The sequence below is a fragment of the Pleurodeles waltl genome, chromosome 2_1 (assembly GCF_031143425.1).
Source record: "Pleurodeles waltl isolate 20211129_DDA chromosome 2_1, aPleWal1.hap1.20221129, whole genome shotgun sequence".
Lineage (NCBI taxonomy): Eukaryota > Metazoa > Chordata > Amphibia > Caudata > Salamandridae > Pleurodeles > Pleurodeles waltl.
In genome coordinates, this window is record NC_090438.1 from 278,152,960 (window position 1) to 278,180,284 (window position 27,325).

The window sequence follows — 27,325 nt, forward strand, 5'->3', positions numbered from 1 at the left end:
AAAAGTACACTTATTAATTAACTGCAGATATTAAAATCTTGAAAGTCTGTGTTTATACAATACTTCTTTTCTTCTCATATTATTATACCCATTATTATATTCTTTGCAGATATATTCCCTTACTATGTGTTTACTTATCTATTTATTAATCTACTCCTACTGTAACAGAGAAAAAATGTATCAAATAAATAAAATAAAATCTATAAATAAAATTCAAATTATACATAAATTCAAATTCAAATTATAAACAATTATTTAAAAAAATATATATAAAGAAAAAGAAATTCAAATTAAACCGAAAATTTAAAAATAAATTATATCTATATATATATGTATATAAATATATATATAAAATACTAAATAAATACAAAATAAAATAAATGTAGTCTCTTGTAAGCTTTAATCTCTGTCTCCCCATCACCCTATGTCTCTATCAATCTATCCTCCATCCCCACTCTGCTCAGCCCAAACCCATTCTACTACTTTCTTCTCCAAAATAACCCTGCCTAAGCTCTTCCCTCCTCTACCACAGGTAGCTCACCCCAAACCTCAGTTTACTACCATGATCTTCGAAACAACCCTACTAAATTCTCACTCTTTTATCTCACCTTTGACTCATCTAAAACCCCTCCTGCTACTATGATCTCCCTATCCTTTTTCACAGACTCTTCACTCCTCCATCTCTCCTTTACTCATCCCAACCCTCATCCTATTACTATTAACTCCCAATTAACACTTCTGGATTCTTCCTTTCTCTATCCCTACATTACTCTAGTCAATCCAACTAACAAACTCACATATCCTCTGCTCAAATTAACTCATAATAATACTAATACTGTACTCATGTTTCCCTATACTAATCCACCACTAATTCCTCTTGGGTTCCGGAGTAGCGTGCTACTCACCAAAAAGCGATTTGACGCTTCGTCAGGGGTAGTAAGCGCTATATAAATACAATTACAATACAATACAATGTCTCAAGCCTGTTCATTTAGTGTGTGTGTGCAGTTTAAACTCTAATTTCAATTTGGCAAAATAAACCTTTGCCAGGCCTAAACCTTCCTTTATCATAAATATAAGTCACCCCTAGGATAGCCCTAAACAGCCCATAGGGCAGGGTGCAGTATATTTTTTAAAGCTGTACATGTACGTTTAGTTTTACATGCCCTGGTGGTGAAAAACTTAAATTAGTTTTTCATTACTGCAAGGACTTCCTCTCCCATTTGATAGCATCAAGTTACTTTGTTACACTTAATAGGTGCTATCTTTTGATTGTGAGCAAGAGGAATATCGAGTTTGGTATCTAAAGAATTGTAATTTAAAACCCTCTTTAAAGGTAAAGTTGGCTGACAGTTGGTCTTTGTGTATTGCTCCCAGCGAGTGAGAGAAAAGAGAATATGTGTTGGTAGGATGGGCCATCCCTGACTTGATGATGGGGAGGAGCTGTCACCTACCACAGTTGCACACCACTAACACCCTGCATGAACACACTCACAAAGGGTTTATCTCTAGCTTTTTGTGACCCCAGACAAGATGGGGCCACAGCAGGGAGGCAGGGAATTCCAAGAACCTCTGGGAGTAGGAACCTTCAGCAACTTCCCCTACTTCACATTGTGTACAAGGTATGTATACTGGACACTAAGACCCAACTCTTCAGTATAACTCTGGACCTCTGGAAGACTCGGAAGGACTGCTAGGCTACTCTGTTACCCTGCTACATGAGTGAGAAAAACTGGACATGCATCTTGACCAGGACCACCAGAGTGAATCCAAGGGCTAGTTGGGTTAGTTGAATGGCCTCCTGATTGGAGCCTCAGGGAGAGAAAGGGCTGCAACTACCTTGTACCCAGCACCTGGACTCTGTCTGCTGTGAGTCCTACCCCCCAAGTGGTGCCACCCAGATTCTGGACTCTTGGAAGTGGGCCTGAAGGTGCTCTGCCAACCCAGCTGTGGTCTTGGGAGCAGAACTGAGACAGCTTGGTGCATCTATTTGCATCTTTGCTTTGAAACCACTGCAACGGGTGCATCCCCAATGCCAGACTTTGCATCATACCCCGCAGTCGCCGCAGAACTGCAGCTACACGACACATCCTCTATGCGGGCCTTCACATCACATCACTAGCCCCTTGTGGATGGCATCCTCAATGATGACACAAGACTCCGCACCACAGCCCATCAGCTTCTTTGGAACCACTGGTCTGTTACGCAGGACTTCAAATCCAAAGTGTCTTTTCAATAGCATCCTTGATGATGCAGGACTCCACATTACAACCCTGCAGCTTCTTCAGAACTCCAGCTGTATGGTGCATCCTTGATGTGGGATCTCGCAAACCTTTGTAACCAAGATTTAAGGAATTTTGTGGAGCTGACCAAAATTGGTCCCTATATCCGTCCTGCACTCCATCGCTGTCAGCATCATTCCGGTGCAACCAGATAACCACACTTGGTCCTATGTATCTAGGCCTTATTTCACTTGAATCTTTAAAATTGCATATCTCCAGTTCTAATGATTGCATTATTGTCTTTTTGTTCTAAAACAAGTTTTTACATTTTATTCTAAATTGGTGTGGGTTTTTTCCTAGGTTGTGCCTTTACTTTAGTACTGTTTGAAGCGCTGTATAAATACTTTACATATTGCTTCTATGTTAAGCCTGACTGCTTTGTGCCATGCTGCCAGAGGTCTAGGCACAGATTAATTTGGCGTTTGCTTGTGTTTCATCTGGCCAGATTGTGGTTGCTGCTTGAGTAAGGCGTCAGCCCCCTCAAACAGTAACCCAATTTCCTAAACCACACTACAGGTGGCTGTCTGAAAGGAAATTGCTGATGATGGCATTGTTTTTCAATTTAACTGAGAGTTGAGATGGCACTGTGGTTTAGAGGTCTTTGGCCAGGAAAAGCAGCATGCTGGCGATTAGCTGAAAGTTCTCCAGATTCTTTGAAGTTTTGTTGCATGCTAGATAGGTATTACTGTTAACCTGAAATCCTTAGCCATTACAACTGTAAAATTGGTTTCATGTGGTTTTTTTTTGTACTTTTTCTATCCCATCCTTACTTATTCACTTCTATCCCTAAACATCTGTACTCTTCCTCCTGTAATTCTTCCCAGACTAAGATCTTAGTTTTATAAGACATAGTTTAGTTGGTGTCTGATACACTTCATAATAACCTGCATGCTTCTATCAAGGTGCAAACCTTAAATAAAAATAAACAAATAGCCACTATCCACAGGCTTACACACAAGAGTAAACATAAAAGTGTATTCAATGTTTTGGCTTCAGATATCATTTCACAGCCTCCAATTCTACAATAAGTGTCATCAGCGCATCTCCTAGCATGTACCTGATCTGGGTGTGACATCAATGCATTTCCAGCCTGAATCATCTTACCTACTTAAGTCGTCTACTCTGGGTGTAGCACCACTGAGCCGTCTTCAGATAAGGGCAGACACAGACAAGGGTTTCACCTGTTTGCACCTGCAATGGCTGTGGGCCAGAGCCTCTGCTCCACTGTGACTACAGTGAGCAGCTACAAGGTAAGATCTCATCATTTGCCTGGCCCAGTACCCCATAGTACCCTTCCTTACAATTACACTGAGATCTATACTACAACTACTCCTATAATGCATCCTCACAAAATACAGCCTTCCAAATATACAGTGAATCGTCATAAACTGTCACAGTACTAAACAAACATACTATGTCATGCTCAGTAATGCATCCTTTGCAGTACTTCATGGTTAGGACAACTTACCTCATCAACTATCACAACAAATCGGATACTCTTCATAATGGCAAATGGCTCACCCCCACAACCTTGCACATCCCAAATATTGTTTTTCCAACAGGCTACAGCTTCCAATATGTAGATTACAAAGATAAGAAATAGGAGGCCTCAATGGCATCCATAAGTGCTGCTGAACCTGCACCTTAGGCAATTAAATTACACTCTGCTACATAGAGCACTTCACAAGCCACTTTCAATTATCCACCCCTTGGTCTGCCACCTTCCACCTCTTATACAGATCTCAGAGACAGAACAATGACTTCATTGACAACATTTCTGACCTTTTCACTACTTCATCCATCCGACATGCCTACAACTCCCTCCTGGGTGACTTCAACCACCCAGACAATGCAAGCCAGATTAAAATGAAGGGCACTGTTCTGAACCTCTTTTACAGACTCTTGTGGCACAGCATGTCAACCAATCAACACACAAAGGCCACTTCTTCAACCTCATCTTCTAGACATCATCAGTCATTCAGTGCAAACCTCAAATACCCCTGGAATTGATTGATCTTTTTGCCATCCCCATTTCCTTGCTCACCATCTGGTGAACACACCACGAGCAGCCCAACAACGAGTATCAAACTTTCACAGTCTTCAAAAGCTTCTAAACTGACATTGATAATCTAAAGTTGGAACTCATCTCTCTCCCTGCCAACGCTGCATTCAACATCAACAACCCATCTAAATGAAATGACTGCAAAACTTTTCCTGAAGGCTATGAATACCTAAACTAAAACATGCAAAAGTAAGCATTCAGAAATTGGGTAATTAATTTGCCATGTGTGACCACTACCTACTTAACAAACACAATCTGTTTAGTTCAGAACACAATTCTAAGGTAATCTCTGTTTAACCCCAGTTAGCTATGTCACAAGCAGTAGGCCAATCCCTGAGAAATATTTGTTTATGTCAAGCAGTACCAATACATTTACAATCAAGTAGACAACACAATAGAAATCCTAAATCAATTTAGATATATAGAGGAAATGTAATAAGCTAAAAGATACTGATGTCAAGGAATATAATACAGTGAACTTGAGATACAAAGTTTTAAAGCTTTAGGGCTACAATCCCCTAGAAAACGTAAAGCATCATTAAAAAAAAACAACAGTTCAAAGTTGACCAGAAGGGGAGATTTCAGGCTAACTGCCATGGAGGGGAGGTAGGATACAACAAGCAGCTCATCATGGTTAAAGTGTTTACCTTTTGAATTAGTCTCTGATATGGAAGTGAAACTCTTCCAATGTGGCCAGGTGAAAGGTTGTTATGAGGAAGGGTCCCCTGTAGTCAGATACATCAATGACCAGCTCCCGCTGGAACATTTGGCTTTAGCACCAAAGCACCTAGAGGAACAAAGTGGGATTTCATGGCCACAGAGAGTGCTTCATTGGTTGGATAGATTTACCCCTTCACCCTAGATCAAGGTTTTACTTTTGCAGTGACACCCTAATTTATATTACTGAAAAAATGGAATTGCTTGGGAAAATAGAAGTAAAAAGTGTGGTTGGGTTCTCATTTTTTGCTCTGATGTATGCCACTTCTACACCATCACCCAAAATGTGTTGAAGAAAGCCAATAAAATACAGTCATTCTATTGAGAATGTGTGGAGAAAAGTGGGTTCTTTACACCATGTTCCCTCCATGCATGCTATGCTAAGCTAAGCACTAAGGTATGAACTACCAAAAACAAGAAATATGACTGATGTTCATAGATTGGGGTAAAACAGAGGACTATGGGCTCCAATACTATCTATCCCAAATCTGTCCCAGGCCTGACCCAGAAATTAAAAAGAGAGTTTTAGACCCTATTCACTGCCACTGTTTTTTCCATCACAGCAAAGGCATTTGCTTAATCTGTCCTGGTATGAGGCAGAGGATCCTTGCTAATCCACCTATGAAAAGAGGCAAGACTGCAGAAAAAAAAAAATCACAGTTTAATCCAATTTGCATGGGTGCCAGGTGGTGAGTGGCAGGACGAAGCTGCAGGGGGCAGTACTTCAATGAGGAGTTGGTTGGTGGAGTAGGGGCTCAGACTGAGGAGTGGGGCTCTTTGGGTGACATGACACCACCTATGCTAACGTGGCATCTTAGGTGTTTGCCATTTCAGCCTGGCATGCTCTTTCATATAGCAGGCTGTCCCGGGCACCTGCGCTGGTGCAATTTAGGGAGTGTGTGGACCAGCGATGAGGGAGTGGGATAAGGACACTGGCAGTAAGACTGCAAGGCCTGATCTAGAATACAATATGCTGACTAAGGGGTTCGACCCTGTGAGAGAAATCTGATGGGAACTGGAGGACTGATGAGGAGGCTCTCTCATTGCACCGCAATGGATCACTACCAGAGTTCTCTTGCAATCTTGACCTACAGCTCTTCCTTCTATTAGTGCAGAGAACCATGCTGGTTTGCCAAAGCAACTCATTGGGATCAGTTGTCTTCCTTTTCCTCCAATTTAAGGCACTAGCTTTACCAAACCACTTTTATTCATCATCTCACAAAAGCATGTTCTGCAGTTTCTGCTCCCGGAGGCACTCTTCCAAAGCCCCTTACTGTGTCTCTGGGATCCACTCAGAGCTCTGCCACACAACTTGATCTAGGCCCTATGTAAACTTGCCAAAATAAAAAGAGAAACACTGAAGCCTGGAAGTGCTTCATGGAAACAGCGCTGATCACAGAAAATAGCCCCTTACCAGTGCATGTAGATATGGATGAATAAACTGTCTGAATAACTAAATATTTGGTAAAGGTGTATTTTTCTTTAAATATGACAAATAAACATTGTCCACTCATTAGAACCCTTATTTTCGCATAAGCAGAAAATGAACCATAAATCAGAACTTTGTAACAGCAAGTATAAATCAGGGGCAGCTCCTCGCAGTGGCGAAGGAACGTCACCCCACTAGCTGAGCCAGCAGAATAAAAATAACATTATAGCTTGCTATCATTTTATTTTTCATCATTTTTCATCTGCTGACTCAGCCAGCAGAGTGTACAGGGAGGGGCAGGGCTTGGCCACTGGCGGTGGGGGAGGGAGGAAGGAGAGCTCACTAAGTGTACATGTGTATTTGGCTGGCAGTCTGAGGCTAGCCAAACACACATGTGCACTTAGGTTTCTCCAGGAGAAACAGCAGAGACCCCAGGCTTGTGTCTGAGTGGCACTCCGAGCCGCTCAGACCATGCTATGTTTAACATGTAAGCAACAACAGGATTGCTGGGGAGCCTGTGCAGGTGTCACAGCAAATGCTGGGACACCACAAAAGGAGCGAGGTGGCAGGAGACAGGGAGCACAAGGGAAACAGAAAGTTTCTTTTTTAAATGCTGTTTCCCCCGTGCTTCCCACCCCCTTGACATATGCGGCGGCCGCCACTGGTAGGAATGCGGCTGTTAGTTGCATTTTTTTAAAAGTCAAAATCCTTCAGTGGGGCAGGCTGAAAGCTGCAGCAGGGCAGGGCTCCACAAGGACGGATAATTTTTAATCGAGATCCTGCTGAACTTCTTTTCATTGTGGAAAAATGCTAAGAGTGGGACAAATGTAGTTTTCTTGCCTACCTGGGTTGCAATCTTCTTGAGCAAGCCCAGCACCATGTTCCATTCCTCCATAAATGGAAGAAAATTCCTAAGTCCCATTCCCTCCTGCAGCAGGAAAAGCTCCTTCTGTTCTTTCCTGCAGCCCCTAGCTCTTTAGGGCTGTTTTCTAGGCTTTAGCTCTCTCTCCAACCACGTCCCCTCCAGGATCCAGCCCCTGAAACAGGCAAATTGAGGGCCAATCATTTGACCTTTCAAGACAATTTATAGTCCCTGGGTGCAAGTGAGGAAGAACCTGAGTCCTTGAGTGAGGTTTCTTCTTCCAGCAGGAGTCATAAGTCTTCAGATCTTCCCCTACCCTGCTCCTTTCACTGGTACCTTGCAGATATCCTGAATTATTCGATCACAAGGAAGTCCTGCACAGTCCTTCATGGGGGGACCCCAGCTCCCATACCTACTGAAGACTGCTTCCTTGGGCAGCGAGGCACCATATATCCGGGAACCGACTTTCAGTAATTATTTATCCATCCTGGGAACCTATGATCCAGTTGCCTCCTTCATAGGAACACTACACTTCCCTGCTTATGCTGTACAGCGCTGATAATTAATTTACGATGCCCTATTTATCCTAAGTGGGCTTGTCACCACTGTTTTCTTAACAGGGGTGATTAAACAATTTTTCATCTGGGTCCCGGAGTTGGTCTACACAATTGTATTTTGCGCCTCAATATTCTTTGTCACAGAGGTTGACATGTGAGTTAACCCCCTAATTTTAACAACCTAATTTCCTTGAACTTTCCTGTATCATATTTAGGTTGTGCTCTAAGACTAATTAACACTATTGATCTATTGCAGGATTCTTCATTCAAACGATTAAATCGTAAGTGCCTTTCACTTGTGACACTGCATGCACACTATCAAGAACATCTTCACCTTAATACACGATTATATGACAAATTTGATGTTGTGTCTTATTTCTTTTACAGGTTCTGTTAGAATTGAAAACATAAGTACCTTAATTGAGTGAAACTATAGGTTTTTATGTGTCTTGTTTTATTTCATGCAGTGTCTTATACACGTTGTGCTCAGTCATTCTTGGTTTTGTTCTGATGATGACCCAATAACTTGAAGAGGGTCTAAATGCCATCAACAGCTGTTCAGCAGAAAAAGACAATCATTTACTGATTTCATATAGAAAACATTTCCAAACGTTTATGAACTTTGACCTTTGGCAACATCATACAGTGCTTTAAACAGAAAGTGTTCTTTTCGCCATTCGGTTTGATTGAATCGATACAACAAGCACTTATTGTATATATTTTACTCATTTGTGTATGTAGCATAGACATATCTAGATAAAACATAATTTTTGTGCACAACAAATTTTGGGGCATAGCCTTCCCTTAAAAGTAAGCTATGCACTACAATACACTGTTTAGGTATGTTGTTGAATTATAAGATTGTTCTTTAAATTGACACCTAATTGAACTCTGTTGTCTCGTACTGCATGTGCATTTTAGGCAATTGACTTCAAAAAGGCCAAACAGGGGCAGCTCATGTTTTGGGAGGAAGCAATAACACTCTACTACCCCTTACCAGTGGTAAAGCACACCGAGTTCTGAAACTAGCAAATCAGACAGGGAAAAATGAGGGATGCAGAACAAAAACGACGTCATTCTTAAGCCAAGCTGAAACCTTCAACACCCTCGTCTTCCAAAGATCTCACCAACAACAAATGTTGTGTTAGCAGACAGGAAAGAAAATGGAAGAAAAAACACAACACCCTAATCTCATCACATCAGTCAAAGCAAAGTACTATTCCAGCACTCTCAATGAAGCAGATCAGTCTTCAAGACAGTCAAACACTGCACCAAACCCTGCCTGCCCATCCAATGTCATATTCAAATGACAAATGCAGTGTCATCAACCTCTTTTACTGAAAAACTACAGATGAATTGATACCACATCAACAACACAAAGCCTGCTTTTCGATTAACACCACCTCCTTCTCATGGTGATCCGTAATGGCTAACCTTTAAATTCCTATCTTTCGCAGATCTTGCTGATATACTCAACCCTCTCAAAGTCACCTCCTATGAAGATGATGTCTTCCCCTCATCCTTAATCAAAGTCCTCTCTAGAGTAGCTCTCTCACCCCCTACTCACCACTGTAAATGCCACCCTCATTCACAGCATCTTTCCAGAGGCTCTAAAGGCACACCTGATCCTCCCACTACTGATTACATCATCAGTTACCTACCTCTATTGGCAAGATCATTGAAAAAAGCAGTTTGGGCTCACACTAATGGGAAACAACTCCTTCACAACTATTAATCTGGCTTCAGTTCAAGCTGCAGCATGGAGACAGCTACCTTACCTTACCTCCTGACCCCTGATAAAGATTACCTCAGCCTCCTAGACCTCTCACCTACTTTCAACACCGTTGACCATCCTACACTCACCCACATTTTGAAGTTTCAAATGGGATTCACTGGCAATGCCTTTCCTTGGTGTTCTCTTTTCCATCCAACTGACATTCGTCCATTCAAATGATCACCTTCAGGACCCAGAGGATCTCTATCAACTGTGGCATCCCACTGGGTTCCATGTTGTGCCTTATCATCCTCAACCCTTACATAGAGGTTGTGGCGATCTACTCACATATAGAAACATGAAAATTAACTAATATGCCAAAGATGAACAGCTCTTCTAGTAAGTCTACTCCACTACAGACCTGGATGTCAGTCATCTACCGGAAGTTCAACCCAATCAAGACAGAAGTCCTAACATTTGCCAAGATCAACAAACAATAACTAGAGTGAATCTGGTTGTATACCACAGACCAAGACAGGCTCAAACACCAACCCTCAACCAATGCCAATTCACATGGATTCACCCTGGACACAAACCTCGCCCTCAAGGAACACTCTGCCAAGTAAAATAAGACAGCCTGATACCTGCTCACTACTGAAGAAACTGAAATCATTCCTACCAGAAAGCAACTTCAGAACTGCTGTTTAAGCCCTCATACTCTAGCAACTGGGTGATGGAGACTGGGAGGCTGTTCCATAGCCTCCCAGTCTCCTAACGGGCCATTATGAAGGGCAGACTGCATGTGCTGCAGCCCTCATCATTCAAGAACTGAAGAAACAGAACTATATCACCCCCATACTCATGGAATTCCACCTGCTCTCTTTGTTAGCTCACCTTATCTTCAAAACTAGCTGCATCATGAACAAAGCCAACAACTAAAAAGGAGCGAGGTCCCCAAATTGCCTTTCTTAATCAGGAGTCCCTAAAAGTTTTTAAGAGTCCCTCACCCATGAGTACTCATTAGTGGCATGCTTCATGTCTTGGGTCGACAATCAAGACACCCAGTGTGGTTCAACCAGGAAGCACTTCTAAGTGAAATTGTTAGTGGGATGTGTAGGGCATTTAAAATTACCTTCAGTTCCCTGCTTGATTTATTTTGTTTCCAGGAATTTGAGTAAAAATAAAAACAAAAAGGGATGTAGATTAGGGACATGTTGTGATCCCTTATATCTCCAAACTGTCGTGCTCTACATGTTTCAAACATCTAGGCCCAAGGCAGGAGCAGTTATCAAGCCAAAGTTTTTCTAAGTCTTCAGTTGTGTATTTTGGCCGTCTGGGTGCCTTTAGCGTCACAACCAAGAGTCCAGGACTAGTGGGTCATCACATGGGGGTTCAGGGCTCATGCTGGGTCCAGGTGAGGGTTCTAGACGGTGGGACTCATTTATGTTCCAGTGGCTATGAACAGGAGGTCAGCAAACTAACCTTTTAAGTCACTCTGGTAGTCCAGAGTTCAGATCTCAAACAGTAGGGCTGGCCTCTTAGGGTTCAAAGCAGGCTCCAATAAGAAACTCAGTCCTTCCAGGTACAGCAAAGCAGTCTTGCTGATTCCACAGCAGGTCACAGCAGCAGGCAGTCCTCAGAGAGTTCTTCTGCAGGTCATAACAAGTGAACTGAAGAGTTGGTTTGAGGGTCCTTTTTCTATACCCCGCGCCCTTCCCCTGGAAGGTGGGAGAAGCTTATAAAAAGGTTCTTTGAAGTGCACTGACTTTCCTGACTCCCTTGCCGTGGTTCCAAGCTGGCTGCTGTGACAATGTGGAGGTGGTAAGTCATTTGTGTGAAGGCAGAGTACAGCTCATTCAGTTGCAAGTGAGGCTGTGCTCAGCTCCACCCCCATCCTGCCAGTGGGCTTCCCATTCAGACACACTTAATCCCTCTATGTGTGACTGTCTGGGAGAAATTCACAAAGTCTGTCAGTTAATCATGCGACCCAAGACAGGCTGCAGGCACAAAAAGGCTAAAGGTACATGACTTTACCATTAAAGAGGATGTTCCATTACAATTCCATAGACACAAAACATGAACTGGCTACCTGTTCCCAATCAAAAGTTAGCCCTTACTAAATGTAAGAAGGCAACCCAATTTTATCCTATAGGACAGGTAGGCCCTCAAAGTAACGAAACATGAGTAATAGAGTTTTTCCCTACCAGGACATGTAAAACATTAAAGTACATGTCCAATCTTTTCTTTACAATGTACCATGCCCTAACGGTTACTTAGGGCCTACCTTAGGGGTGATTTATATGCAATAAACGCTGTTTAAGGCTTGGCAAGGGGGTCACATTGCTAAGTTGAATTGGCAGTCTAAATCTGCATTCAGGCTGCAATGACAGGCCTGGGTATGTTTTAAAGTGCTACATAAGTGAGTGGCACAATACGTGCTGCAGGTCCACAAGTAGCATTTCACTAATAGGCCATGGTTATATGGTATACCACTCTACGAGGGACTTCCAAGTAAATTAAATATATTAATCAGGATAAGCCAAATAAATTATGTTTAGGGGAGTGGGTACAAACACGTTAGAACTGGTTAGCAGTGGGAAAGTGCACAGAGCCAGAGTCCTTAGGGCAACAAAAATGAATTTCATAAAAAATGGAGGTAAGTAGGCAAAAAATGTGGGAGAAGACTACCCTAAGGCTGACATGTTGAACAGGCAGTGACTGGCTAAGCAAGTCTATGCAGACTGTTCAGGGCCTCAAAAATATCTTCTGAAAAATCAGATGATAAGATCTGGTTTATGCACAAAGAAATTAAAAGCAAGCAGCTGGAAGCAAAATACATTTTGGTAGCCACCCAATTTAGGCTCACAGAAAATAGTTAATTCTGAAGAAATTAAATGTATGTTGTTCCCCACCTCACACTACTACGAGATTAGGTAGACCCACCCTGCACTTTTACTTAGGGCCTCAGGCAGAGGACGTTGGTAGCTGTTCAAAACAGGAGTTGTCAAATTTTGCACCTGGTTTTATAGTACTGTTGATTAGAATATGAGTGATAGTATCCTGTGGTTGAGTGCTTCCTCTTACTATTACGTATATAGTGATTAAACAAAGCACATTTGTAACAAAATGTGCAATCATGCACTAAAACTTACCATTAGCCAGATGCAAATGATAAATGTTGCAGTGAGTTTTTGAGCTTTACTGAGCAGTTGACTTTACACGAGGGCCTCACTACAATGGATTTGAACAAGTCATTGCACTTACAGTAAGGGCACAATTGTTCTGAAGTGTAACCGTTCTTTCCTGAAACGCCTTTAGCTATTCATTACAATTATTTCTTAAATTGATTCACTGATTTGGCAAAGAAAGGCAGATGCATGCAGTTCAGCTTAGCTTCATGCTGAAAAATAAGTCTGGCAGAATATGCATTGTGAGCCCTAAGGCTCTGTTGATTGCGGCAGACATAAGCCTGATAATCACAGCAAAGCACCCCAAAGGCACACAGTTTTCCTACATCAGCAAGTAACTGTTGGTAAGAATGTAAATTTATATATATATAATTAAACTTCATTTAAAAAAAAAAAAATTTAACACAGCTTTAAAACAGGTTGCAAGAACGATAGGCAAATTTGAAAGGCAGGCCAATGACAGAAGATTAAAAAGGCGAGAAAAAACATGCCAACCAGCAGAGAAGCATAGAAAATAAGAAAGTGCTAGCAGCAGCGAGCCACAAGGTATCTGAAGAAACTCACCATCAAAACAGTGAACAGTTCCTCTACATATACACGCTCAGTTTCTATAAGCTCATGTATGACATGACTAAAATAAAAAACAAAAGAGTACACATAAAATGTAATATTTGCTTATGTTGTGTTGTACTGCAACCAGAGACCTCCACCACAACTGGAATGAATGAAATCATTGTAAACAACAGCAGTACATCTTTCCTTGCCATTAGGCATGATAATCTAATGAATTATTCTAAGTAATAATGCCACAATATTGTTTGACAGATGAAGTTCTACCTTTCACAATTTTTTAACTTCATCACACTAGTTTAGTACTACCATCTTCTAATTTGAGGCTAGAATGAATCCGTGAGACAAGAGCTTTCCCAATTTCCCACTTAAGCAATCTCCCAATTTAGCAGTAATCTGCTAAAGTACAGTTAAACAAATAAAGATACTTTCTCTGATAGGTGAGACAGTCAGAAGTGTTTTGCTTACATTTTGTATTGATTATTGGGTAGCAAGTCTTTTGACACAGCTGCCCCAGAACTTTTTTTCTACTGTAACATCAGTTGTTGTGAGTTGTTGTTACTATAGATGTACACAATATCAGCTATGTTAGTTGTTAAACAAAAATAACTTTATGCTGAACAATCAGGAAAACAATTCTGCACAACCTAATTTTCAAATACGTACATCAATCGCAATCTTTGTGATAATTATTATTTCCAAATCTCATTTCTATTTTATTTCTATACACCGCTCACCATCAGAAATTCGGATGTGGGAACGCTACGACATCTACGTGACTGTTAGTATTCCAGGTTCTTGCTCTTTTCTTCAGCATGCCATTCACACCTTTCTGTGGCACCTCTGTCCAACCAAAGAACATTGTAGTGAAGTGCATGCCAAGAGGGACACCTGCTATTGCCGTTCTCAGGGGCTCTCCCTTCTTATATATTAGATACATACCTGTAGGTACCTCTGTTTAACACTTACTCCTCTCCTATAAAAAGTCTCCTCTTCTGGATGATCAGTGTTAGATGCTGCCTAGATATTCTTTACTAGACCTGACATTTGATAAGGCAAGTCTGGCTTATGATGCACCTCTTTCTACCTTTGCAGGTAGTGTAGGAAAAATAGGCTGCAATTTTTTATAAAAAACAAACACTGCATAACAGAGACTACCAAAATCTTCAACTCTGAAAAATATCTCCCCACAAAAATGTTTACTTGTACCTCAAAAGCACATGGTACCAAATACCCTAAGACTCCAGATAAAAAACTAACTCACATAAGTCCTAAAACATCAGGGAAGTGAGTTGCTCTGAATTTAGGAATTAAATATACGCTAACATGTTTTTGGACAGATATTTATGAAAGGTCAATATTTTGGCAATTTGTAATTTGGGGTGTATGTTTTTACAAATGGAGGTTTCTGCAGTCTATGATTTAGCATGGTGTTGGGTCTTACTATGCAGTTGTACATTAAATGCGGTGCGTGCTCAACATGGGGCAACCATGGGGAAGGGAAGGAATGTTGTGCAATGCAGGGGCCCTTTCTTTTTATTATAAATCCTTGACGAAGAAATGATCAGAGATCAATTAGGTGAATAAACAAACTAACCACAAAAAAGTTCAGGAAGCCCTATTATCTACACCTAATCTAACCTTAGAAAAAGCTGAGGAGATGGAAAATCTCAACACCAGAATGTATTAGCTGTGAGGAGTAAATATAAGAAAAGCAATAGGAAGAGTGACAGTGAAAAACAACTAGACAAGACCAACAATCAAGTCTTTCGTCAACTGGCATGTTATAGATGTTGAAGTACGTCTCATTTAGGCAATTCAAGTGCATGTCCCGCTACTGACCGTTTGTGTGCCAAATGTTTGAAAAAGGGTAATTCTGTCAAAGTTTTCAGATTATCTGGCAGAGGGCAAGCAAATAAAGTACTTAAAGGTGAACATAATAAGTCAAATGAACAAGAGGATTCTTCTTCTAAAGAAGACAAAGTGTTCATGGTAGGAGACATATCTAGGGGGAATGACCAAGAAGATGCAGTGTGGGGAGTATCCTTAAAAATGGTGAAAAGACCTTTTTGTAAATTAGTTATTGATGGCCATGAGATCAAAGTCATGGCGGACTCTGCATCTCAATTCACATTAATGAGTGAAAAGGTGTGGAAGGATACTTTCAAAGGAATCCAGCTGAAAGATTTAGAAAGCCCATAGATGTAAATGGAGAATTTGAAGCTGACTTAAAATGTAAAGACAATTTAACACAAGGTGTGGTGTATGTAGCTAAAGCTGATGCTTGTCTTTTAGGTTGGTATGACCAAATAAATTTGGAAATCATATTGTATCCCAATGATCTGGATCAAGTGATACTGAGGAAGGAATATATAAAAGTTTGCACATTGGAGAAAAACACATGGGAAAAGTGTTATCCAGAGGTATTTCAAAATAATTTAAGATTATTCAAGGGATTCACTCATAAAATAAAACTTGCAGAACATGTCATTTCTGCAGTGCACAAAGTTCGAAGGGTACTATTATCCTTGTTTCGTGAATTAAAGACAGAACTCACCAAATTGTTCGAACAGGATGAAATATTGGATTGGGTTGCACCAACAGTGTTTGATTGGAAAGAAAATGGATTGATTCAGATGTGGTCGACTTAATAGACCTGAACAGGCAGATACAAGTTAATCACCACCCGCTCCCTAACATTAATGAAATGTTGTCTAGTTTGAAGGGGGGTAACATTTTCAGTTTGCTGAACATGATGTTGGCTTACCACCAAACCAACCTACATCCTAATACTAGACACTTAGCTGCTTTTATAACTCCAGAAGGGCTACTGCTTTAGCAGTATTTTAAAGAGTAATAGAAAGTTGATTTTAGGGACAAGAAGGCATAGTTGCATTTCAAGACAATGTATTGATCTTTAGGAAAGATCAAGAACAACATAATTCAAGACTACATCAAACGTTATCTATTTTAAGAGAAAAAGGAGTAAATCTGAGTGCAGAAAAATGTAAATTCAGAACTCCATGTATTGATTATTTAGGTTTCAAATTGTCAGGAGAGGGCATTGAACCTAAGGCATTTAGTTAAGGCAATATAAGATCTCTGTCCACCTGAGAATAAAGATCATTTAATATCCTTTATGGGATTAGTAGAGTTCTACACCAGGTTTATCCATAGATGTGCTAAAAAATCATATAATTTAAGGAATCTGTTAAAAAAGAATGTTACATTTGAATGTAATCTGGAATTTGAATCAATCAAAAAAGAAGTAGTATATGCTGTTCCTCTGAAATCATTTGATACCCATGATTAAAGCATCATCATGATGGATGCCAGTAACAAAGGTTTAGGAGACGTATTAATGCAACACAGAATTGGCAAGGATGACGTTGTAGAATTCGCATCCAGAAGCCTCAAGGGCACTGAATCTTCCTTTTCAGTGATAGAAAAGGAAGCTCTGGTGTGCTGGTGGGGTATTACCCATTTTAAACCATACCTATGGGGTACAAAGTTTACAGTGGGAGTTGATCACAAACCTTTGGTACAACTATTTACCACCAAAGGCGGAGAATGTGCCACTCCTAGAATACTCAAATAGCAGTATTGTCTCCAAGAGCATAACTATCTGGTAGAATATATCCCTGGCATCAAAAATGGGTTAGCTGATTGTCTTTCTCTGTTTCCCACTCAAGATATTCAAGGAGGTATGGAAGTAGTAAATAATGATGATACACTGCAAGTATGTACTGTTGAAGATCACTCTGAGGGTGCTTTATCAGAGGATGAATGGAAATCAGCGTGCGGTTCAGATGAACAATTCAAGGAGGTAAAGGAAAGCACTTTGAGTAACTAGTTAAAACTGGAATGTAAAGAAGGGGTGAGTGAAGCATATATATATATAAACAGGTTTATGAGGAGTTGTCTATTGTGAATGATCTTCTGTACAGGGCTAAGGTTTTAGTAGTACCATACGGGATTAGGAATAAAAGGTTGACCTTGGCTCATGAAGGGCACATAGGAATGCGTGCAATAAAAAGAAGAATTTGTGAACATTTTGGTGGCTGGGTTTCGATAGGAGTGCTGAACACTATATTAGAGATTGCATGAACTTGCCATAAGTGATAAGTCCCAGGTTACCACTCACAGTGCAGTGGAAGCTATAAAGGTACCCGATAAGGCTTGGAGCAAATTAGCAATAAACATTATTGGTCCAATGGTTTTTGCTGGAGGTGTAGCAGAATATGGCATAGTAGCAGTGGATTATCATGGCATAAACTAACCATGGTCTGGAATCTTACATCCTTCTCATACCCATTCATGCCAATCTTCCCCAATCCTAATTTGTTTTTTACAGGGGGACACGGGCCAACTAGGTCTAATTTAGTAAGTGGCAGGTCGGGGTGCAGAACATTGCTTGTTCTATATCCCTCTGCTGCTTGAGACTTGTGAATGATTAATTGATATAAAATTAAGTAGGAGAGGGCATTGTCAAGGATATAACATTGTATAATATCATGGAGCTGTGTTTATCCTACCTGTGGGTTCAATTGCTTTGGTCTTCCTGTTTACAATACCTTTTTCTGAAACTCTATGGGAAGGTGGATCAGCAATTGAATAAACAAGCTGTACAGTTTTTGGGACAGTTTTATCTGCAGGTAGCGTACTGCTAACTATGTTTAAAATCTAATAAAATTATTTATAAACAAAATGATCACAACACTCCAACTTATTTAGTTTGACATGTCTATTTTGAACAATTACAGGCTCTTGGAAGACTTCTTGACTTTTCTTAAGTAGTTTCTGTCATCACAACCTTGGTCTTCTTGTTGTAGTATTATGCTTCAATTAGGTATCGCTACAGTGTTAATATGGAAATGTAAAAAGTCTAGAATGTGTCTTCATGTCTGCTCCTTCACGTCCTTGCATGTAACATATTACCCATGTTTTTATTTTGGTGCTTGGTTGCTGGTTTACAAAAGGACTTGGTTCAAATTGTTAAGCATTTTGTAAAAGAATTAACATAAATCAGCATCACCCTGTTTTTTTCTCTAACCTTTGTCTCCAGGTTCTTGCCCGACTACAGCTCTCTACTGGCAAATTTCAGCCATCTGTCCTTATCTTGAGTGGAGCTGAGAAAGCGGTTGGGAATTTTCAGTTCAAGTGTTGATGCTATGACCTGCTCTCAGTCAGTAACCATTTGAGCACTTACTGCCTATCTCCAGTGAAGGTAAAGGATTAAAAGAAGCCTTTTTAGCCAAAAGCTGACTGGAGGCTTTGGGATGATAACCAGCTAATACAACAGGCCAATTGCTGACAATGAGTGCTCTAAACACACTATTGAAAATATATAACTAGGTCAATCCTTGACATAGAAGTCCTGTAAGGGCATTGTTAGAAAAGATAACGTAACACCTCAGTTGGAATGCATCATGTGGAATTGACAGTAGCACATTGTAACTTTCCCATCTCTTGTCAGTCGAGTTTACAGAGTGGCTGAGGCTGCCCAGACATTTTCTCTTTTCTGAGGTATATACATGTGAGAAGACCTACTGGTGTTTATGTTGGTAACTCTGCTATTGCATTGTTCTTTGCAAAGAAAACAGTAAGACGCTAAAGTGACTTGCATCATGAAAAAACTTAAACTCAGTTCAAATTCGAAAAATATGGCAAACGTGATGGAATGCAGGTTCGATACAAAAAGTGGATTGGGGCTAGTTGGTGCTTGCCTTCGGACTTAGAAGAAATTTTGAAGAAAAATATTCTAAGAAGGTGAAGTTCAGCGGGGCAAGGCTGCAGGCGGTGTCTGAGGACAGAGAATCAATGTCAGGGAGCCACTGGAAGTTGCAGTGAAGATTTCTTCATTCTTACTTAGTAATTTTTTGGAATTTGAAAATCAGCAGCGGGACAAGGCTGGAGGCTGCAGCCGACGAGAGTTCCACAAGGCATGATACCCCTTTATCAAAGGACAATTGAACAGGATCTGCTGCTGCAGAGGACAACATAGTGTTAGCTGCTGCGCAGTCATACCAGCCAGCATTGTACCTCAGGTAGGTAGACAAGCCAGTTGGTCTTAGTCTTCTCTCAGTTCTCAGAGCAGTTTTAAGCCAAAACTTTTCTAAGCTTCTCTTTTTGGATTTTGGCTATCTGGGCACCTTTAGCATCACCAGCATGGGTCCGGGGCTGGATGGGCACCATCTTGGGGAATTAAGTCTGAATTCCGCAGGGTGCGAGTTCAAGATGGTTAGATCCTTTTCGATCCCTGAGGTTCTCAAAAGCAGGTCAGCCCATTAGCTCTTGGATTCACTCTGGTAGTCCTGGGTTCAACAGCAGAATAGAGCTTAAACAGCAGGGCAGATCTCTGAGAGTTCAAGGCAGGCCCCAGGCAGCAAAACAGTCCTTCTAGGTGCAGCAAAGCAGTCTTGCAGAATACATAGCAAGCCACAGAGTCCTCAGAGTCCTTCCGCAGGTCCACAAAGTGAGCTGAAGAGTGGGTCTCAGTCCTATTTTTATACATGGTGCCTTCTTTAAAGTAGAAGATTCTAGAGAACTTAATTTGAAGCCCTTGAAGTTTTCTTCCTCCCCTACTCTGACTCTAAGCTGGATGCATGAACAATGCAGTGGGTGACAAGTCCTTTGTATGAAGGCTGGGCAGAGCCTATTTGTTTGCAGGTGGGCTGTGCCCAGTTCTGCGCCCCCTTCCTGACAGCTGATAGCCATTCAGGCACACATAATCTCACAATTGTATGGCTGTCTGAGAGGAATAAACAAGTCCAACTGCCAACTACACCCAGTCATGTGACCCAGTAACAGGCTGTGGGCAACAAATTGTTAGAACAGGATAACGTCAACTTTCTAAAAGTGGCATTTTTAAAATTGTAACTTAAAATCTGACTTTACCATTAAAGAGCATTTTTAATTACACTTTCTCAGACACCAAACAAGAATTTCCTACCTGTTCCCAATCAGACGTTAGCACTGATTACGTGTACTACGGCACTCCAATGTTATCCTCCAAGAGATTTAGGCCTCACAGTACTGAAAACCAAATTTTTTAGTTTTTCACTACTAGGACATGTAAAACCTAAAGGTACATGCCCAAGCTTTTACTTACACTGCACCCTGCCCTGCGTGCTTCCTAGAGCTTAGGGGTGACCTGTATGTAATAAAAGGGGAGTTTAAGGCTTGGCAAAGGGTCTATATTGCCAGAGTCGAATTGGTAGTTTAAAACTGTATGCAGGCTGCAATGGCAGACACAGGGCATGTGTTAAGGGGCTACTTACATGGGTGACTATAATAAGTGTTGCAGGCCCATAAGTAGCATATCATTTACATGCCCTGAGTATACAATATGCCACTCCACAAGGGACTTATGGTTTAGGGAGTGAGCACAAAACTGGTTAGCAGTGGTAAAGTGGACAGAATCACAAAAAGAGGATGGGTGAAGGCAAAATGTTTGGTGGTCGCCCTGCAGAAAGTATCAAGTCAAACATAGTGCAATAACTGTGCTTATCTTTATGCCCATTACTTTCTCTGTAAAATAGCCCTCAAAATAACATAATTAACTACAAACAGTAAGCAAAATACATATTTAAAAGATAAGGAAGCATGCTGAATTCTACTAGTATGTAGATACTTTGCATGGGGGTAAGGTGGATATAAATAATGCAATTTCGTAAAAGAAAGAGAAAACATTTTTACAGGTAACAATGCAAACTAAAAACTCAATTTAGTAAAGTCATTTCCTAGATTAGAAAGCCAAAGTGTTAATTAACAATAATATGATATATTACCTCTTTAATGTATCCAAGGTGTCTTCATGTTCAGAAACGGAAAACTGCAAGGAATTACGCTTTTCTTCATAATCGTGCATTACTTCAATCTAAAAAATACAAGTGACATGATTTATTTGTATGTGTCTTATTAATGAGAATTTTTCCTCATCCGGCATATGAAACATTTTGTTGACTTACTATTGCAGTAGTCCTGGCTTACCTCCACATTTCAAGAGTAATCAGGATTAAGATTTAGATATAAGTGTGATTTACTCTTGTATGGTTCTGGATAAGCCAGGGGCACTTCAAGAGTAAACAACACCTACTCATGGCAAACGTTTTGTGAATTGGGCCTAATGTAGTTACGAATAATGGGATGTCAGTTTTACGAATTAAACTATATACACATAAAAGAACCATATATATGTGAACATAATACATTAGAAAAAGGTTAGCAAATTTAGTGTGCTTTACAAACATTTTAGAGCACCTATGCAGTAGTTAGATGTTAGATGCAATTGTGACGTACACAAGTTCTGATTCACCAAATCAAACTTGCAAGATTTAATGATCGCAAAATGCACTTATGGTGAAAATTGTGAACCTTTCCATGGAAGCAAAACTCCCCTATTTAATACAGGCATAGGAATGTAAGCTTCCACATAGGAAAACATGTTTCCTGTATATGTTCCATGTGCAAAAAACAGTAAATAAGCCTATGTTCATTTGTGAATTAACGAAACACGTCGTGGTGCCAGATATAGCCTCAATAATGATCAAGAGCAATAAATGTATAGTTGTTACTGTCTCCAGGAGTGCAGCGTTTTACTCTCTTTCTCGTGTGATATATATATATATATATTTGTATATATGAAAATTAAACCTACCTGGTCGCCACTGCACTGCCACTGCACTCCAGGCACAGGCTCTCAGCCTGCCCTGCGCCAATCATGACGCTGCTCAGAGTAGCGTTCTGATTGGCTGGAGCGCCTTGGCTGGGCGCTCCAACACAGACTGTGACCCTTGCGCATGTGCGTTTGGCCGGCCCGAGACGGCTGGTCAAACATACTTGCGCACTGCCGGGAGTGCTCTGTGCACTCCCCTCACTGCTCGTCACCCCCATGGCCCTGCCCCTTTAAAAATATAAAGATAATAAACACTGTTTATTATCATTTTATTTCTAAAGGTTTGCAGCTCCAGCTGCTGCTGGCGAGGGGGGCGACGCTCCTCCACCATAGCAGAGGAGCTGCCCCTGCTGTTAAGTCATAAAGATGTGAAAGCAAATTATTGACAAGTAGATAAAGTGATAGGCTAATGTAGTAAACCAGAATTACAGGGAGCGAACCAAATGTTATTCAATAAGTGTGAATTACACAAAAGATGAAAAAGACATTTATGATAACCTACAAATAACTAATAATACAAATGTATTTAGCCATATTTCAATACATCTGAAAATAAAAAAAACATTTCCTCCGTCATACACAAGTGACCACCAAACTTATTCCTGAGCGTGCGTGTATTCATCTTCGATGACTTTCTGGAATTTATTCAACGTATGTCTGGAAAGTACCAGATTTATGTGTGATAAATTACGAATTCCCTCAATGGCATGTTTAACTGCCAGAAACCACATGAGATGACTTGTTTAGCCAAATCCTATATTGCTCTAGCTCATGTAACAGTCCAAGACACTGCAAGCCAAGCCAGTCTCTTCTACAGGGCACACAGACAGAGATCCCGCTTGACACAGCTGTAGAGCTTTCAATGACCACGTTTGACACACACAAACAGACCAATTTAAAGATGATGGGCTGGTCATCATGGCACAGGAAGTGGTCGAGGACTATGACGTCTGTTCAGTAACCTCGTAGCCACCATCCCACCCACCGCACACCCAGCAGACACTGTTACAATAGATGCTGTAGAAAATAAATGTGGTCAGTCTTGTGATGAGAAATGTCAAGGACCTGAAGAAAAGGGAGGATGACCTGAACTACGTGGTCAAATCCCTTGTGACTGCAAATACCAGGTTGCTCAGAGTCAGAAATCTAGACCTTTTTCAGGAACGACAAAGCAGAGACTCCTTACTGAAAGAGCATTTGACAAATCAATAAGCAACGAGCAGAAACAAATCATTCTTCTATGCTGGAATCTTAAATGAATGGTCCCAGCCTTAGAAACTATCAATAACTCTTGAGGCCCCCACATGTGGCATAACATAACATTTTATTTTGTGAGGTCTCTGATGTTGAAGTGAGTGACCAATCAAATGAACAAGTCTGTGAGTTATTGCATCAAAACATTTATATAATGCTGTAAACAAAACTAACCATGAGTTGGCAGGAACTTGACCTTCAATGACAAAAGAACATTAGCAACTACACACTTGATGTGGGTTCATGTACCCACACATATAGCCACCCCCATGAAACACCTCAACTTCAAGCTCCACGTGGATGACAAGATTACCATCAGAGGTACCCTAGCATACCAACTTCCAGGCCAGTGCGCCAGCTTCTGCAACACCATCACAGACGTCATTGTGCCCCTAGCCTTAGACTCCAAGGACTAAATCTTCCTCTTCCCCCTTTCACTTCGATGACCCAATGGCAACAACAATGGCACCTCTTCAACAGTATGACCTGTCTTGATTAAACCGGATAGCCCACAACCATAGGCACAGTGCAGGACACATGCTGGACCCCATCTTTACCACCAAACTCACATGGACTGACCACTCCACTTTAGCTCCCGCACTGACACACCTAAGACATCTAGTGCCCTCATTGGACATGGAGCAAAGCTTCAAAGACGAAATGGATTGACGCCCTCAACACCTCCAGCGCCACCACCGACCTCGAACAAGGAGTAAACCACTTCAACGCCTGGATCACCAATTGTGTCAACAGCACCGTCCTGTCAAAGGCAGCATCTAGAGAAAAACCCCTAAAAAGGTCAGCTGGTACACCCCTGAACTCAGAACAGCTAATTGAGACAGCAAACAGCTGGAGAGGAAGTGGCGTGCCAGCAAAGACACCTCAGACAGGACAGCTTTCAAGACCTCACTCGACCTCTACCACTGCCTGCTGAGAGCAACAAAGAAGGCAGCACTAGCCATGTGCATCAAAACCAACAGCAACAACACCAAGGAGCTCTTTAACATCATTAAGGAATTCTCCAACGAGGCGGTAGTAAAAACAACAGCACACTGTCACAGGAGCTGTGTGACAACATTGCTGATTTCTTTCACAAAAAGACTGCAACCACATACAGGAACTTCAAAGCCTACCTACAACTACAAACTTCATTGACTTAGTCACCACCACCACCACAAACAACACCAACCACAGACTAACCACCTGGAACCTTCTCTCCATAGAGAATACCACCTCGACCATGAAATCCATCCACTTGGGAGCCCCAACAGATCCCTGCCCACACCACATCTTCAATCTCAGGAACCAAAGGATTGGCCAGGAACTCACCACTCTACTCAACACCTCCATCATCACACAACCTTCCCGGATGACTGGAAACCCGCTGAATTTAAACCACTACTCAAAAAACCCACTGCAGACCCCTGCGCATTCAAAAACTACCTGCCAATATCCCTGCTCCCTTTCCCAACTAAAGTACTGAACAAAATCATCAACACGCATCTCATGACTTACCTGGAGCAAAATCTGCTACTTGACAACTCCAAATCTGTCTTCTGCAGCAATCACAGCACCAAGACTGCCCTGGTTGCAGCCACGGATGACACCCGTACCCTCCTCGACTGAGGAGAAAGAGCGGTCGTGATTCTCCTCAACTTCTCAGAAGCCTTCTATACCATGTCCCACCACACGCTGATAAAAAGACTCCTCCACATCAGCATCCAAGTGGACAAACTCAGATGGATTATCTCCTTCCTCATTGGAAGAACGCAAAGAATTCACCTACCGCCATTCACCTCTGAACCAAAAGACATCATCTGTGGGGTCCCCCAAGGTTCATTCCTCAGCCCCCTGCTTTTAGCACATTTATGAGTGGACTAGCCAACATCATCAGATCTCAGGGCCTCAACATAATCTCCTATGCAGATGACACTCAACTCATCCTCTCCCTCACCGACAATCCCACCACCACTAAAAACAACTTCAACAGATGCATGACAAGCGTCACCGACAGGATGAAAGAAAACTGCCTGCAGCTAAACACATAAAAGACTGAAGTTCTGATCTTCGGTAAGAGTAGCAACACATGGAACGGCCTTAAGAACTAGAACCCGCACCCACGCCCTCTGAACATAGCAGAAACCTCAGAATCATCATTGACAACAGGCTCACAATGGAATTACAGATTAACACCATCTCCTCTGCCTACTTCTTCACTCTGCACATGCTACATAAGATCTTCAAGTGTTTACCCCCACACACGAGATGCACCGTGACACAGGCCCTCATAACCAGTCTACAAGACTATGGCAATGACCTCTACATAGGAATCACCTTTCATCTCCTGCAAAGACTTCAGACCATAAAGAATGCCACAGCCAGACTCATAGTCAACCTTCCCTGATGAGCACACCACACCTTAGGGAAGTCCACTGACTCCACGTACAAGGAGGTGCTTTTTCAAGCTGCTGACTCACACATGCAAACCTCTACACAACCTAGAACCCATCTACATTAACCAACATCTGAATTTCCACTAACTACGCTCTGCCTCACTATCATTTGCCCACACTTCACGCATTCACCAAAGCAGAAGTGGAGGACGTGCCTTCTCCCACACAGCAGCAAAGTCTCAGAGCACTTTTTTCTAGAAATTTTATAAATTCAAATTCTGCTTCTTGATTTGAGAAGTGAACCAAAGAGGGGGGGCTTACTGCAAAACAACATGGCAGCTCTGTAGCTCAGCTCCTGTGGGTCCGAGTCACTTCCACCAGTAAATCCATTAAACAATGCCGCCTCGTATCCCATGTAATTATGGAAGAGGACCTTAATGCTACCCTAAATTATATCTTTGACCGGCATCTCCTCAGACTGACTACCCCCACCAAGCAACCTCTGGTTGCCTTTATGGCAGCGCAGGGCTTGATGGACATGTGGTGGACTCGCCAACCTGATAAGCATCAATAAAGATTTTACTCAGCAGCCCAAAGTAGTCTCTCCAACATCAATTATTTACTCATGCTAGCTCATCAACTGCAGTGAGTGCAAGATATCTGCCACTTGGCATGTGGAATATCAGGCCACTCCCCTTTGTTGATCGTTTATGACCTTCACCCAATCAAGAATCAGAGGCAGATTGTAATAAATCTGTGGTATCTCAATGTCGAGATGGGCCACTCACCTGAAAAGCAGGATGTCTGTAGGGGCGATGGTATACCCTGACCTCCTGGAACACCTCTCGGCACTTCCTGGTGGACACAGAAACCCCCGCAGGTGTCCCAAAAGAAAGGGGGAGTGGAAGAGAAAGAGACAAAACACTACCACGTCTTGCCGGTACAGCCAGGCACCCTGTATCTTCGGGGGAGCAGGTCGTTGTTGACAGAGTGATAGTAGAGTTAGTGCACTCAACTTCCTTGAAACGGAATCTCTCTTTCTGATATGGGCACAGGAATGGTGGAAGAACACCGGGATGCTCCAGCACATTTCTTGGATAATAATAACTGTTGGCACAATTACTAACACTGCATTACCAAAAACCCAAACTGAGTACCATAACAATAAGTATTGCAACACTAGGGCTGGATTCACAGAGATTCACTGTTGCACACTACAATTAGAAATGTGGTTGCACTTATCATGCACAAGAAAGACAAACAAGGGCATTAATTATATCAAACATAACTTTCCTGCATGCATAAGGTTAAACTAAAAGGAACAAAAACAATTCAAGAAATACAAATGTCCACTCTGGGTTTAAACAGTTAGGGTGGCACATTTTGGTTTGGTTTCACTGTGTGTGTGAAAAACCCTTCAAAAGCAAATTCCTCAAACCTGAAACACTGGCATGAATGACACAATTTAAATCCAAGAGTTATGCTATTCGAGGGAGAAAAGTCACGTAAATGCTCTTTTAAAATTGCACTGTCACTTTTTGTAGTACTTGAGCTCAAGCAGATTTCCTGAAGCACATTTAGGCAAGTAACTACAATAATAATGTAGAATGTTCAGAAATA

The 27,325-nt window shown here is 41.5% G+C and overlaps 1 protein-coding gene across 3 annotated transcripts in view; it reads right to left on the reverse strand.

Annotated features, from left to right (window-relative positions):
- MCF2 (MCF.2 cell line derived transforming sequence) overlaps positions 1 to 27,325 on the reverse strand; it is a 795,890-nt gene that overhangs the window by 180,363 nt on the left and 588,202 nt on the right. For all 3 annotated transcript variants that reach the window (XM_069212449.1, XM_069212451.1, XM_069212450.1), the window contains 2 exons: positions 21,172 to 21,260; positions 13,376 to 13,442 (listed from right to left, as the gene is read on the reverse strand). In XM_069212449.1, coding sequence (XP_069068550.1) covers positions 13,376 to 13,442; positions 21,172 to 21,260 — 156 coding nt within the window. The remainder of the gene's footprint in view (positions 1 to 13,375; positions 13,443 to 21,171; positions 21,261 to 27,325) is intronic.